At 36.2% G+C, this 16,324-nt stretch overlaps 1 protein-coding gene and 1 long non-coding RNA gene across 2 annotated transcripts in view; one reads left to right on the forward strand and one right to left on the reverse strand.

Moving 5' to 3' along the window:
• The window catches only part of GALNT13 (polypeptide N-acetylgalactosaminyltransferase 13), a 467,481-nt gene that overhangs the window by 410,964 nt on the left and 40,193 nt on the right, over positions 1-16,324 (forward strand). Inside the window, exon 9 of the mRNA XM_026492778.4 lies at positions 5,391-5,530. Within this exon, the coding sequence (XP_026348563.1) occupies positions 5,391-5,530 (140 nt within the window). The remainder of the gene's footprint in view (positions 1-5,390; positions 5,531-16,324) is intronic.
• The window catches only part of LOC113250875 (uncharacterized), a 95,117-nt gene that overhangs the window by 34,231 nt on the left and 44,562 nt on the right, over positions 1-16,324 (reverse strand). The window lies entirely within an intron of this gene.

A 16,324-nucleotide genomic window follows, 5' to 3' on the forward strand; every position in this document is an offset into this window, starting at 1 on the left:
AAAGACTCCTTAAACACTTGCAACTTGTTTAAGTTGCCTTTGAAAAAAAATAACACATTAAGATTCCTTCTATTGCAACATTCCTCCCTCACCCCAGTCTATTTTTGTCATAGCACGTATCACCAGAGAGGGATGATTGCTCAAAGAGAACTTGAATGCTCTTATCACCAGGCAGAATGGATGTTGTGCATGCAGAAAGAAGAGATATCCATTACAATTTACAACATGTACTCAGCAATTATTATATATCAGGCACTGTACTATGCCTTTTTCAGATATTATATAGTATTATATAGTATTCACAAGTAATTTATCCAAAGTTTTGTTGGGGAGGCAATAAGAGAATTAATCTATAATATAATATCAAGTAGTTGTAAGTATGCTGGACAATGATTAAACAAAATAGAGAGATAGAGCAATGACCCAGAATGATAGGACCAAGGGATCAATTTAGATAAGAAGGTCAGGGCGAATCTGAGGAAGTGAAGTCTTAGCAGACACTTGAATGTAGTAAAGGACAACTCATGGAAGTTCCTGGTTAATACCATTCTGGACAGGAAAAAGACAAGTACAAAGCCATGAATTGGGAATGAACTTGGCATGTTTGAAGAAAACCAAAGAAAAAGGGGCACCTGGGTGCTCAGTCAATTAAGCATCTGACTCTTGGTTTTGGCTCAGGTCATGATCTCATGGGTCATGAGATTGAGCCCCACTTTGGGCTCTGTGCTCAGTGGGGAGTCTGCTTGAAGATTCTTTCCCTCTGCCCCTCCCCCCATGCATGCATGCATGCATGCTCTCTCTCTTTAAAATAAATAAATAAATCATTTTTTAAAAAACAAACAAAAACAAAAAAGCCAGTGTGGCCACAATGAAGTTGAATACAGATGATTAGGTCATAGAGATAATCAAGAAGTATTTCATGAAGGATCTTAGGCAATGGTTAGGATATTGTCGATTATTCCTAGCACAGTGAAAAATTCATTAGACACTTTGGAGCAGGGTAGTGACATGACTTTCTTTGTATTTCAAATATATTGTCCAGGGAACAGGCAGTAGTCAATAAAGGATAGAAGGAGAAATGTAAGATGTCAGGGGGACTAGTTAGAAAGCTGTTACAACGCTAGTTTAGTCAAGAGATGAGAGATTATGCAACCAGGATGACAAAGGGGATGTTTGAGGGACTGAGGATATATTGTGAAAGTAGAACAAATAGGAATCAATAATGAGCTGAATATGCAAGCGTGAGTTAAAGATAATTACTCTTACATTGTTGCCCTGAGAAAATGGGTGGATATTTGTGGTAGCTGCTGAAATGGAGAACCTCGGAGATGGATGAAGTTGGAAAATCAAGAGGACTGTTTTGGACATGTCAAATTTGAGATGCCAATTTAAGATCCCAGTAAAATTGTTGGGTAAACAATTAGATGAGCTACTTTGGAGAGGTTTGGGTTGCAGGTAAGAGTTTGGGAAACAAATGAGAGTGTATTTCAAGCCATGGAACTGAATAATTCAGGCTCTACTTCACGGTCTTTCAGTGACCCAGGCTAACAAAGGCCTTACCATCTTGAAGCCATACCTGTTGTGGCACAAGACCTCCTCAGTCCCTGTAGTACAGGAAAAAAGAGCCAGACGGTCTCATACCTGGTCTTTTGTCTTTAAGACAAGACTACTAGGTATTTACCCAAAGGATACAAAAATACTAATTTGAAGGGACACAGGCACCCTGATGTTTATAACAGCATTATCAACAATAGCCAAACTATGGAAAGGGGCCAAATGTCCATTGACTGATAAATGGATAAAGAAGTGGTATGCATACACAATGGAATATTAGCCATAAAAAAAGAATGAAATCTTGCCATTTGCAATGACTTGGATAGAGCTAGAGAGTATAATGCTAAGCAAAATAAATCAGTGAAAGACAAGGACCATATGATTTCACTCTTATGTGGCATTTAAGAAACAAAACAAATGAGCAAAGGAAAAGAAAAAGGGACAAACCAAGAAACAGCCTCTTAACTATAGAGAACAAACTGACGGTTATGTTAAGTGATCCATCACTGAATTCTACTCCTCAAACCAATAGTACACTATGTGTTAACTAGAATTTAAATAAAAACTTGAAAAAAAATATAAAGGGATATAAAGAACTTTGGGGGCACCTGGCTGGTTCAGTCAGTAGAGCATGCAACTCTGATCTTAGGGTTGTAGGTTCGAGCCCCATGTTGGGTGTCGAGATTACTTAAAAATGAGATCTTAAAAAAAAAAAAAAAGATAAGTGACATTTGTCCCTTTCCCCTATAGTTTATTGGCCAGAAGCAGTCAATGCCCTTGCCTAACTGTAGGAGCTGAGAAATGTGGAAAAATATACGAATGTTGGATGACTACTGCTGTCTTTCACATAATATCTCGTTTGTTTTTTTAGGGCTCAACTAATAGTTGTTTATATTTTTAATTTTTTTGGTTTTATTTTAATTCCAGTATAGTTAACATACAGTGTTACATTAGTTTCAGGTGTACGATTCAGCACTTCATACATCACTCATTGCTCATCACAAGTGCCCTCCTTAATCCCCATCACCTATTCCACCCATCCCCCATTAACCTCACTTCTGGCAACCATCAGTATGTTCTCTGTAGTTAAGAGTCTGTTTCTTGGTTTGCCTCTCTCTCTCTTTTTTCTTTGCTCATTTGTTTCTTAAATTCCACATATGAGTGAAATCATATGGTATTTGTCTTTCCCTGACTGACTTATTTTGCTTAGCATTATACTCTCTAGCTCCATCCAAGTCATTGCAAATGGCAAGATTACATTCTTTTTTGTGGTTGAATAATATTTCATTGACACACACACACACACACACACACACACACACACACACACCCATATCTTTATCTATTCATCTATCGATAGACAGTTGGGCTGCTTCCATAATTTAGTTATTATAAATAGTGCTGCAGTAAATATAGGGGTGCATGTACCCTTTGAATTAGTATTTTCATATTCTTCGGGTGAATACACAGTAGTGTGATTACTAGATGTTACGGCAATTCTATTTTTAACTTTTTAAGGAAACTCTATACTGTTTTCTACAGTGGCTGCGCTAGTTTGCATTCCTACCAGTCGTGCAAGAGGGTTCCTTTTTCTCCACATCCTCACCAACACTTGTTTCTTACGTTTTTGATTTTTGCCATTCTGACAGGTGTGAGGTGATATCTCATTGTAGTTTTGATTTGCATTTCCCTGATGATAAGGGACGATGAGCATCTTTTCATGTGTCTGTTGTCCATCTGTACATCTTCTTTGGGGAAATGTCTGTTCGTGTCTTCTGCCTTAATTTTTCAGTGTTGAGTTTTATAAGTTCTTTATATATTTTGAATACTAACCCTCATAGTATTTCACTTCTATGTAGGAAAATATAGCTACAGGGGGGAAAAATCCTTATCAAAATATTAAGATAAGCCCACAGTATTTTTGTGCTTTTTTTAAAACAGTAACTAAGTAATTATCTAGGACCAAGGCAAAACTCATGTTATAGTGGCAATGCCAAGGGGTGGCTTAGAAGTGGTAGGATAAGAAGGTTTTAGCTTTTCTCAGTAGCATCTGTCATTTTATACCAACCAAATCTTTGCCAAATCTGATGTAGGCAATTAATATTTTCTCTTATATAATGTAAAATATCTGCAAATGAATCTTCAGACTCCTTTCCCACCAGAAAACTCATAAAAACCTCCTAGGAAAAAATTCCAGAGTCAGGACTATTATAATGATGAAAAAGAAAAGATGCTGATATCTAAATAAGCTATCTCAATTAAGTTTGCCCACCTCAAAAATGAAATAGAACAGTAAAACAGATTGTCAAATTAAGTCCTCTGAAGGTAGAGTGCCCCCCCCTTTTTTCCCTCTGGGTTCAATGGAATCTCTTTAGATGATTTTCAAGACTATATATTAGATCATTGCAATTGATATAACACTTAACACAAAGAGAACTTCTTGTAGTGATCTATTTTGTAAATGTTTTCCAGCCTCTTCTTTTGAAGGTTGCACTCCAGATTGCAAGTTCTGAATAGGATTATTTTGAAAGCAAATATTTATGTGTTTAAAAAGCCCAAAGACCTTGTTCTTTTCTGTCTAAACACCAGCTAGAAAAATCAATATTGTCTTTTAAAAGGAAATGGTTTGTCTGCTTAAGCATCATCAGGATGCTTTCTAACAACACTAAGGCATTTAATTTTGGAAAAACAAAAATTAAGAAGAATTTTTAAGGAACAGTGGGGCAAGGGGAAAACTAACAGGTGATGAACTTTAAGAGTGTTGCCACTTTTGAATACAGTGACTCAAATAATGGCATTAGTTACAGATGTCTGCATTGTCTAAACAATTGTTCGTTGTCTTATAGAATGATTGTTAGGTTTTGCTGTTTGCCTGGGATAGAATATACTAAATATTGGGCTTTTTTCCCCCCTGTGCCCAAATCTGGTTGCTTACTTGTCTTAAAGAAACATGTTAAACACAGACCTTGTCAAAAATAATCTAAGAAATGCAATCTTCTCACAATTATTTAGTCATTCCAGTCATTTTTAATATTGATAGTCATGAGCAGATTATGTCACCATGGTATTTTTATATAAAAATTAGTAGCACTGTTGTTTTTAATTCTCAACTAGAAAGCATCGTTTTATGATCATCAATGGAAATATTCCTTTTAATTTCATATATTCTGCTATTATATAAATTGAAATTAAGTAATTAAAGTACACATGTGTGTAAAAGCCATTTCATTTTAGCTTATTTATTAACTCACTTATCCAAGAACTTGAGGTGGCTCACATTAATTCATAAAACAATACAGGAAAAAAAATAAAGAAAAATCAGGTCTGTGGTAAACCTAGATAGAATATAAGTTCAAGAAGAAGAGAGAAGTTAGAACACATAAGTATTCATTGTGAGCATTATATTTCTATAAATTTATCATGAAATCTATTGTGGCGAATAAAAGACACTAGGAAAATATGAGGATTAGAATTTTTATTAAAGAGAAACAGCCACATTATCACACAGCCCAGTTAAGCTTTGATTATGAGATGCTAAATTAATACCAACTTACATTTATTTGATTAATTATTCCATCGACGAAGTATAAGTACTTGGTGATAAATATTTGCCTTTGAAAAGTCATAACCAAAGGAAAAGCTGTTTTTTATATCTATTTCATGTACTAATTGGTTGCTAGTAAGAAAATCAGTGTAGTGGCAGCTGCATATGCAATTGAATTTGATGGCATTATAATTATAGAGGGGAAAACACTGCTAGCAAAGTAAACAGAGTGAAACCGTACTAAATCGAAAATAGCACAAACTGATTTGTGTGTTTCTCTGAAAAATTCCAGGTGTTGTCAAAGTGGATTATGGAGATGTGTCAGTCAGAAAAACACTAAGAGAAAATCTGAAGTGTAAGCCCTTTTCTTGGTACCTTGAAAACATCTATCCGGACTCCCAGATCCCAAGACGTTATTACTCACTTGGTGAGGTATGAATTATTTATTTTGGTTAAGTTATAAATATATTTTGCAAATGGAGCAATTTCTAAGGAGCTCAATATTTTTTATGTTATGAATAAAATGCTTTCAGGGTTTTTAAATCTATTTTAAATAACTTCTCAAGTCACTTATGGTCTCAAGGACCAGAAAGGTCTTTATCATTGGGATTTGCCAAAGTAAGGGGATAGTTTAAGACTAAATAGTATTTTCTTATTTCTTTACCAACAGTTCAGAAACTTTTTAGTTATATGGACCTTACACTCTTAAAATTTATTGTGAACCCCAAGAGCTTTGGTTTAAGTGGGTTAAAACTATTAATATTTAATGTATTGAAACTAAACCTGAGAACTGTAAAACCCATTTATTAATTCATTAAAAATGTTATCCATTACATGTTAAGTAATGAATTTTTAAAAATAAATATATTTTCCAAAGCAAAATCAAATAGTAAGATTAGCATCAATTATATTTTTGTCAATTGCATTACTGTCTGGCCTAATAGAAGTTAATTGGAGTCTGTTTTGGTATTCAGTCTGCTGTAATATCACACAACATGTAGCCTCTGAGAGACTCCTTGTACTTCATGAGAAGTGAAAGTGAAAACCGCAAGTAATATCTTAGTGTTGTTAAAATCGTGTTGACTTTGTAGGCCCTTTGAAAATCATTGATCCTCTACCACTGTTTTCCAAAATATCTATTTTTTTATTTTTTAATTTAAATTCAGTTGATTAGCAAATAATGTAATATTGGCTTCAGAGGTAGAGGTCAATGATTCATCAGTCTTACATAACACCCAGAACTCGTTACATTATGTGCCCTCCTTAATATGTTTTCCAAAATATCTACTATCTGTAAAAATACATAGTTGGCTTCATTATGACTATATAAACATATTCAGAATATATATTCAGTTGCTCAAAATAAGAACCATTCCCTTTATGAATTATATGTCCCAAATTTGTAATTTCCCACTTAATAGGGATCAGTTTTGGGAATCAAAACTAATTTAATATTGGTTGTAATTAAAGCATTTTGACAGAAATGATACAATGCACTTGGAAGATAATTATTAATTAAGTTTGTCCTTAGATTGAAATTGCCATTTTCTTAGGTCATAATAGAATATCTGAAAATGTGTAGCATACATTACAACACTTTTTTGGTTCATTTGCCAAAAATAACAATCTGTAACTTTATCTACTCTGTCACTTTAATCCATAAACATAATTTATTTATGATTAACTAGAAAATAATTGAAGCAAAAAATACTGAGACTGAGTGGACCCCTAGCAGAATTGTTTTTTAAAGGCTGCTTTTCTGTGTCCACATCCCTGCTCTAGTTGTCAAATCTCCTCTTCCTTATTAGCCATGTAAATATCTCTTTACAGAATCATTCTTTTAACCTTAATCTGAATAACGTAGTGCAGAGATTCCGGTGTCATAACAGTGAATGTGTGACTTTTTTTTTTTTTTTAAGATTTGTTTATTTATTTTAGAGAGAGCATGGGGAAGAGGGGCAGAAGAAAAGGGGGAGAGAGTGAGAGAAAGTAGCAGACTCCCCGCTGAGCCCAAAGCCCATCATGGGGCTTGATCTCAAGACCCTGAGATCATGACCTGAGCCAAAATCGAGTTGGCTGCTTAACTGACTGAGCCACCCCCACACTGTATACAACTTTCTAAGTGTGACTCTAGTTACTTAATAGTCCTGTGTCTCAGGGTTTTATTTTTTATTTTTTTAATTTTTGATTGCTCTTTTTTAACAGGGAGGGTTGTTACCATTGTTTTCAAACAATGTAACATTTCTATTTAAGCACTGTTACAGGGATTTATATTCAATACATGGATGATGTGAGTGCTCTTTAAACCAGAACACTGTTTATATGCTAGTTGTTATGATCTAGTGCTTCTGAAGATCCCCAATATCTAGTACTTTCATTTCTTTACTGAAAAGTTTGTTTGAACAATTGTGAACCTGACTTGCACCCTAAGAAGAAGGGCATGTTTCTATTCTTAGAGTGTTACTCCCGCTGCAGTCGGGACCCAGCTGATGAGTGAACATTGATTACTTTTTCTAAAAGTATAACCAGGGCCTATAACAAAACAGATATGAGTAAGGAGGGCTTTTTAGAAATGTTCTGGGGCCACCAGAGTGACTCCTGAGAAAGGACTCTAAAACAGAACCTAGATGTTTACTTCCATGTTAAAAATCCAATTTTGTGGTTTCCTGCACTACATCAAGGGAGCCTAATTAACCGACTTCCTGAAAAAGTAAAAATATAGTGTGGGCAAATTCCTTTGTTCAGCCTACTGATTTTTTTTTTATTTTTTTATTTTAATTAATGATTTTTTATTATATTATGTTAGTCACCATGCAGTACATCCCCGGTTTCCGATGTAAAGCTCGATGATTCATTAGTTGCGTATAACACCCAGTGCACCATGCAATATGTGCCCTCCTTACTACCCATCACTGGTCTATCCCATTCCCCCACCCCCCTCCCCTCGGAGGCCCTCAGTTTGTTTCTCATAGTCCATAGTCTCTCATGTTTCATTCCCCCTTCTGATTACCCCCCCTTTCTTTATCTCTTTCTTCCCCTACCGATCTTCCTAGTTCTTATGTTCCATAGATGAGAGAAATCATATGATAGTTGTCTTTCTCTGCTTGACTTATTTCACTTAGCATTATCTCCTCCAGTGCCGTCCATGTTGTAGCAAATGTTGAGAATTCGTTCTTTCTGATAGCTGGGTAATATTCCATTGTATATATGGACCACAACTTCTTAATCCAGTCATCTGTTGAATTAACTGTCTTCTTTTTTTTTTTTTTTAAGATTTTATTTATTTATTTGACAGAGATAGAGACAGCCAGCGAGAGAGGGAACACAAGCAGGGGAAGTGGGAGAGGAAGAAACAGGCTCATAGCAGAGGAGCCTGATGTGGGGCTCGATCCCATAACGCTGGGGTCACACCCTGAGCTGAAGGCAGACGCTTAACCGCTGTGCCACCCAGGCGCCCCATGAATTAGCTGTCTTCTGTGATAGATCAGGGGGCCATATTTTAATGTGCAGAAATAGTTTGAAAGAAAGACTGTACCTTTCTGGGTTTTTGAAACATATCTGAGAAGAGGCAGCTCATTGTATTAAAAAAATCCCAGGCCTTGGAGGTAAGCAGAGGAAGGTTTAAATCCTGACCTCATAGCTTAGGACCTGAGTGGCTCTAGGTATCCTCTCTGGTCCCTGTTGGCAATGTGAATATAATCCTAAAGGGATATAGCAATGATTGAAGATCTAGAACATTTAGCACAGTGCCTGGCAAGCAGTAGTAGCAGCACCAGTAGTAATAGTTATTGTAATTATTATAGCCACCACGTACTGATTTCTTTTAAGTCCAACATTATGCTAGATGCTTTATAACAATTATATTATTTAAAAATCTCAACTCCATGACTTGGGTTTTGTTATGACCCCGCTTTAAAATGGAAACTGACATGTAGCAAGTTTATGTGATTCACCTATGGGTCATTGAGCTCACTATTAAAGTCAGAATTCAAATAGATGTTAGTCTGACACTAATGCTCACTTTTTCTTTAAGCTAGAAAGACAAAATAGCTTGTATTTTTATAGTTTATTTATTCAAAATGCTTTTGTTAAATAAGAGGTAGAGTTGGAACCTATACGTTACGGGCTAAGGACGCAAAGTCAAATAAGCGAAGCCCTTTACTCTTAAGCCATTCTTCTGAAAGGCAGCAGGAGAGATGGCAACAAAGAAACAAATAGTTAAGAAATTCAGAGAAATAGGGGCATCTGGGTGGCTCAGTCAGGCATCCAACTGTTGATTTTGGCTCAGGTCACAATCTTGGGGTCATGGGATCAAGCCCTGGGTTGGGCTTGGTGCTCATTGGGGAGTCTGCTTGAGATTCTCTCTCCCTCTCCCTCTACCCCTCCCCAACCCCCCCCCCGTGCTCTCTCTCTCTCTCTCCCAAATAAATAAATAAATCTTAAAAAAAAAAAAAAGAAATTCTCTCTCTCTCCCAAATAAATAAATTTTAAAAAAAAAAAAAAAGAGAAATAAAAGGTGCCCTACATGAAGGATATAGTCATGCTATAAACTGCTGCTTCAAAACCCCTAATAAATTCAAAAAAATCTGTGAGATGTGTTAAGTTTTATACTTTGTAGGATATTAATGTGCTGTAGTTTTCCACTTTAGAACCAGCCTTAAAGAGATGCAATCCAGCATCTGTTTCCATGGAAACAGAAGGACAATTTTACCAAGCACTACTTCCCAATTTGATTTTGCATAGTCATGTATACATAATTTAAGACGGACATTTTGATAATGAGTTTGGGATGAACTGTTAATGGGCAACAGATATTTACTTAAAGCTTTTTCTTACTGCCTGCCTGCCATTAACCATTTTTAGAAGAAACTGAAAAGCTATCTTTCTATATGAAGGTATTTTTTTTTTCAGATAGTTAGAGCCGCAAAGTGGTATCAGGTGTCCAACCTACTTATCAAGACAACAAATTGTTTGTGGTATATATATTTTTCATATGTACTGATCGCTTAATTTAAAATGAAATTGGTAAGATTTAACAATTTACAATTTCCTTAAGTTTTGGTGTTGTTCCAAGCCTATTATTTTATATTGCAGTATAGTGGTGAATGTAGACTCTTCTCTGTCAGTTTCTCTTTATAACCTTCTTAGCTGTATTGGAAGATGCAAATATGATATTCAGTTTCTCCTTATCCTGTATCATCACCAAAATAATCATTAGGAAAATTTTTGATATCAGTATCTTAATTTGTTATGTTTGAATTTTATTCAGCTAATTGAAACTTTCTTTAAGCAGCCCATGAATTACATGCAATCTCCAATGGGAAGTTAAAAGCTGTGCAATTGCTTTGAACTAAAACCTTTAAGTAGCTTAATGAAGCATGTGCCTTTTAGGCTCAGTAAGCATATCATAATGGAATAAGGAAGTCAAGTTTTTTGCAGCATTAAATTCTTTCTTAACCAGCCCCTTAGCTTATATAGATTAAACATGTCAGGTTTTGATCTTGTAAATATAAAGGCGAATTCAAGTACAGTAGGATTGAAAAACGGGATTCTAAAGTCACAATGCTTCGAATTTGGGGGCCTATGACAAGCCAACATTTTGAGAAAAAAAAATGTATTGTGAGCTATGTAGGACAACAGGGAGAAGTGGATTTCTGTAACCAAGTGACTTAACTCTTGGGGCTTACAATTTACATCTTGCTTCAGAGATGTTTAGACATTAGTCTCTGCATTTCAGGCTGCCTTCTCAACCTCAGAATTCCTTTTTCCTTTTGTACCCTTTAACCATGACAGCTAGTTAGGGTTCTGGTACATACTGGTACTGTATTCCATAAATGTTGTTAAAAAGCAAATTTATGTAACTAAAAATAGGCACTTGAAGCTGTTCGGCTGCAGAGATTAAGGGTACAATCCGTGACTGCCAAATGTAGACGCTAAAACGCTTAGAGATTTACCCTCTGTTGGTAATCAGATCTATTTATAGATTCACAGTCTTCCTGACCTTTCACTAGGATAACCAGTGAGGAAACCTCATTTTAGATGACTGACATTAATGCGCTCATTCTCTTTGCCCACAATTCTATTCCGCAAACTCTTCGTGACCCAGTAGCTAATTTTCAGCGTAGGCTAACTGAACATGCTTTATGTACAGGGGAAAAAAAAAGATGTTACTTTTCATCGGAAGTTAATTTTAAAGACTGTTGGGCGGTGTAGCCCCATCGTGAACAAAGTGAGTGACTTTATCACCTGAAAAAATATTTTTTACTTCACACTTCTGGTAATTAGACTAGAACCAATTCTAATTTTATTACTCAGGTAGATATTGGCACAATGATGGCAAACTATATGCCCGCTGGGCATTTATTGAATTCTCCCAGTATTCTTGTTTATTTTTGTTATCCACCAAAATAAATGAAAATGGTCAGTTTTCTATGTTCTTTACTTTGTGTATGTGTTGGACAAGGGTTAGTATATCATGTAATCAGAATTTTTAAATCTTATCATTAATCAAGGTATTTATGTGTGTGTGTGTGTGTGTGTGTGTATACACACATTTGTTTGTTTGTTTATTATTTATTTATTTATTTATTTATTTATTTTATTTGAGAGAAAGAGAGAGTGCCTGAAGGGGGGCAGGCAAGGCAGAGGGAGAGGGTGAGAGAGAATCCTAAGCAGACGCCATCCCCAGCATAGAGCCCTACGCGGGGCTCAGTCTCACAACCCTGAGATCATCACCTGAGCCGAAATCAAGAGTCAGATGCTTAACCAAATGAGCCACCCTGGGGCCCTAACAGGGCATTTGAAACCCAGGTCTATGTAAACAGTAAGCTTGGATTTGTTAAATATATAGATTTTGCACTCATCCTTCCGATTTATGTACAATTTGGTAAAGAGAAAATATACTTAAATGCGTATTCACTAGAACAATTATAATATGGAAACATTAACATTAAACTGGAATTCACTGCAAATGTGCCTATTTTCTTCTTTTCAAGTAAAGAGAGAGCAAAGGAGGTCGACATATGTAAAATAATGATAATGAGTAACAATGTGCAATTGAAGGGTAAGCATGTGTTGGAGTAATTAAAGCAAAAAAAAAAGCTAGTTTAAGTTTAGATTATTATCTTTAGAATGGATTTTACATATTGGTTTTGAAATGCAAAGGTATGAGGGTGAGGCGGAGTATATGCCCCCTTTTTCTTTTAATTGAGAGTTTTCATTGTTTCTTGCTGTTACAATCCAGCAGAGGGAGCAAAAGCTAATGAACAAACTATGTAAGTGGTAAGAACATTACCAGCGATGCCGCTGAGTAGAAACATTTAGAAAAAGGCTTGCTGATTTCAAACATAAAAACACAAGTGGGAAAAATACTCTCAATCTTATGTCATTAAAAATTGTTTTCAAGCAATAAAAGATTATGTGTAAACAAAGGAATCTCAAAGCAGACAACAATTAAAACTATGCTGGCCCTATGCCACATATTCAAAGCTGTACCATAACATAAAGAATGATTTAAAAGAATTTTCCAGATCTGAGAACTTCCGGTGTGCTCTATTTATGTGGATACAGGTAATAAAACAGAATCTGTAAGGAATTTCTAATGAGTGAAGATCAGCAGTGGTTGTTTGCCTCGGTTTTTCTCAGAATTAATGGCATGACCAAGTAATTGGTATTGTCAGATAATATGGTACCAGTGACAAGATCAAGGTCTTTCCTAAAATTCACTTTTTTGCTTAGACAACATTCTATGAGGTCCCAGGGTATTCTTAGAAAGGTTCTGAATTAAAAAATCACACAAGATCATCCTAAATCAGATCATCCTTTGCATCTCAAAACTAAGGTGCATAGATTGAAACTTCCTGTATGCCAATATCTTATCCTTTGCAGTAAGATTTGCTTGATGAGGATTGTCAGTACACATTAGTGACCATTTTTCTATTTTGAAGAGAATAGAGCAGATTTCCTAGTGTTGAGTTCATTGACTTGAGAACAACCTGATGTACACTAGCCTGCCTTCTAAGTGTGCATGGAGTTTTTTTTTAGTCTGAGTATTATAGGCCTAGTGACATAAACATTTTGATATTGTCTCTATCTAGATGAAGTGTCTCTTTTATTTATTTATTTTAGTTGGCTACTGATATTCCTGTTCCTGACATTCTGTGCCCCATCCTATTTGTGTCTAATGTCATCCTGGCCATAGCCAAAATTATTTACATGGCCTCAGTCCAACAGTGTGGCATTCAGCAGCTTGTCTTCTTGACTTGGTCCCCTAGGTCTGATCCCAGCCTGCTTTCATGTTTCTTGTTCCATGTGTCTTCACCATTGTCTGCATGACCTATTGTAACCTTTACTCTGGTTAGCTACTACCCCGCCTTTACTTGCTCCTTCCACACCTCCTTTCTGACAAATACTGCCTGCCTATCTGGATGTCAGGATTATAATAACTTTCAATTCTTTATTTGTACAAACTTTTTAACTTCATTGTATCTTAATAATTTTTTCATTTATGAAATGGGGGTAATAGGTTAGTAGTAAATATTACCTGCTACACATAAGTGCTTGGAACAGCACATGGCACATACAATTATGATTGCTAGTTATTATTGGTGGTGGTGGTAGTGGTAGTCACCCCATCTCATTCTGACAGCTGTTCTAAGCCACTGACTCCTATTTGTTTTTAATCTAGATCCCAAGTCTAGCCAACCTCACCCAATTTGACTTGAGTTTCTATTTTGTACCTTCTTAGCCCCTTCTATATCCTAAGGGACAGAATATTACATGTCTAGAAATTAACAAACCACTTTGTGGAATAGTTAGAACATATCCCAAATAGCACAAGATTCTTTTCATGAAGTCCCCCAAATCTGTCTATCTTGGAAATTGGGGGAAAAAAATAGTGGCAGCAGTGACATAATTAAAACAGAACGAGCATCCAGGATAGCAAAACCAAAAATTGATGGAAAACACTGACCACAAAATTAGATGGCAGGTGTTCTCACAAATCCCAAAATATGAGCGGCCAGTTTCATGACCATGTGATACTCCATGGAAGGAAAGCAAAGGAAAGCGATGAGAGGTCTGATGGAAATGAGACCTAGATAACACCCAACTTGCCAACAGATACTCATGAGAAATTGCTTCAGGCCAATTCGAGAATAGTAGCTGAAACTGGGAGAGGTGTTTTCATGCAATCCAATTTGTCAGTCAGTGAAAAATCCCCTTTCTAATGTCTGAAAGGCCTGAGCACCCTGAGAGACCTGTGAATTCTTAAAACTCACTAGCTTAAGTGCCTTCTTAGGAGAAACTTTAAGGAATAGAGCCCAATTGAGAAGGTAGAGACAATAGGGACAAAGGAAATGGTAAGTCCAGATGAAAATAGGAGCGATGAACAGAACCCGGAGATCTCAAAAAATAGAAGGCAATTTTTTTTTTCAACTCTTCAGAAGAGTGCAGGGACAGGAAAGATAGACTTGTAAAGTTAGAAGTGGTCTCCTGTGTAAACCTTCCCTGTCAAGGACAGCTGGAAATCTTTGCCCTTCAACTTCCCTACTGGGTACTAAAGGAATCAGCTTTACTATGAAAACCTCCCTTTCTTCCACCAGCATCCAGAATTTTCAGAAAGATTCACAAAATAGCTAAGCCTCCAGCTAGCAAGTACTCCATTGTGTTCTCTTGATACAGGGGATTTCAACCCTGAATATACGCCCAAATCATTTGCAGAGCTTTAAGCTGTCTCCTGGTCCTATTCCAGACCATTTGGATCATAATCTTTGAGGGCGAGGCCAGGAAGAAGTATATTCTAAAAGCTTACCAGATGGGAACCACTGAAAAAGAAGTTACTTTAAAAAGGAAAAATAATTGTAATTGTAACGTCACCATTTAACATCAAGAAACTACACACCTCCCTCCAGAGTGGTAGTTGCTAAACTTTGCTGCAACTTAGAATTACCTGGGAAAGGGTGCCTGGGTGGCTCAGTCAGTTAAGCGTCTGCCTTTGGCTCGGGTCATGATCTCAGGGTCCTGGGATTGAGCTCCACATTGGGCCCCCTGCTCACCAGGGAGCCTACTACACCCTCTCCCACTTCCCCTCCCCACTGCTTGTGCTTGCTCTGTCTCTCAAATAAATAAAATCTTAAAAAAAAAATTGCCTGGGGAAGAATAAAACCCCCGATGGTCAAGTTACACCCTCTACCAGCTAAATGGGAATGTGTAGACTTGGGAACCAGGCAACAGGATAAGTTTAAAGATGCCAGGTGATTCCCAAAAAGAGAAAAGAAAGAAATGGTCTCCTGATGAAACCCTCTCTTAAAGATCAGGAGACTTGGACTCATGCAATAATAAGAGCAGCAACAGTAGTAGAGGATGGCCATGGTAAGAATAAAGATAATAAGGAAAATGGTCGCTCTACAAGCAAGGCAAGGACACCAAAGCTTTATGCTCGTAGCCGGGAAAAGTGTAACCTAATATTTCAAAGCAAGCTAACAGAAATCGTATAATGATAAAATGTAGAAAAGAACTCTATAAATCAAATTTAAAAATACCTCTGAAAAATAAGGACCAGAAATGCATTAAAGATTAAGAAATTAAAGAATGAATTCATTTAGAAACAAAGGCTAAATTTGAAACATCACATGAGTCAGTAATCCCGTAACCCCCAATAATCCCACTTTTAATAGAAGGTGACATAGAGATATGCAACAAGATCCAAAGTAATAGGATTTCCCAGTGGGAAAAATCAAAACATTAAAACAAAATGAATGTTAATACTTATAATTTAAGAGAATGTGCCTGAAAGTAAAATTGAAACTACATATTGAAAAGGAACGCTTTGTATTTGGAAGAGTGATCCAGAATGAACAATATTCAGATGCATTGTGGTAAATCTATTGAACTTTAAAAAAACAAAACAAAAACCAGTTTGCCTGAATGCCAAATAGACGTTTGTAAAAAAGAATAAGGTAAAGAAAAACAGATTATCAACAGACTTTTCAAAAGCAACTATTCGTGTTGGAAGTAAGTAGCATAACATTTTAAAGATACTCAAGGAAATAGATTGTGAGCCAAGGACTTCAGATATACCAAATCGATTTTCAAATATAAAGGCCACAGATATATTTGTCAACATGCAAGAACTCAGAATATTGTTCCCAGTATATGGAAACATCATTTGTCCATTGACTCAAGCAAAACCTTGGAATGCTGCTTCTTTTTTTCCTTTCATAGCTC

Source organism: Ursus arctos, unplaced genomic scaffold (genome assembly GCF_023065955.2).
Source record: "Ursus arctos isolate Adak ecotype North America unplaced genomic scaffold, UrsArc2.0 scaffold_1, whole genome shotgun sequence".
Lineage (NCBI taxonomy): Eukaryota > Metazoa > Chordata > Mammalia > Carnivora > Ursidae > Ursus > Ursus arctos.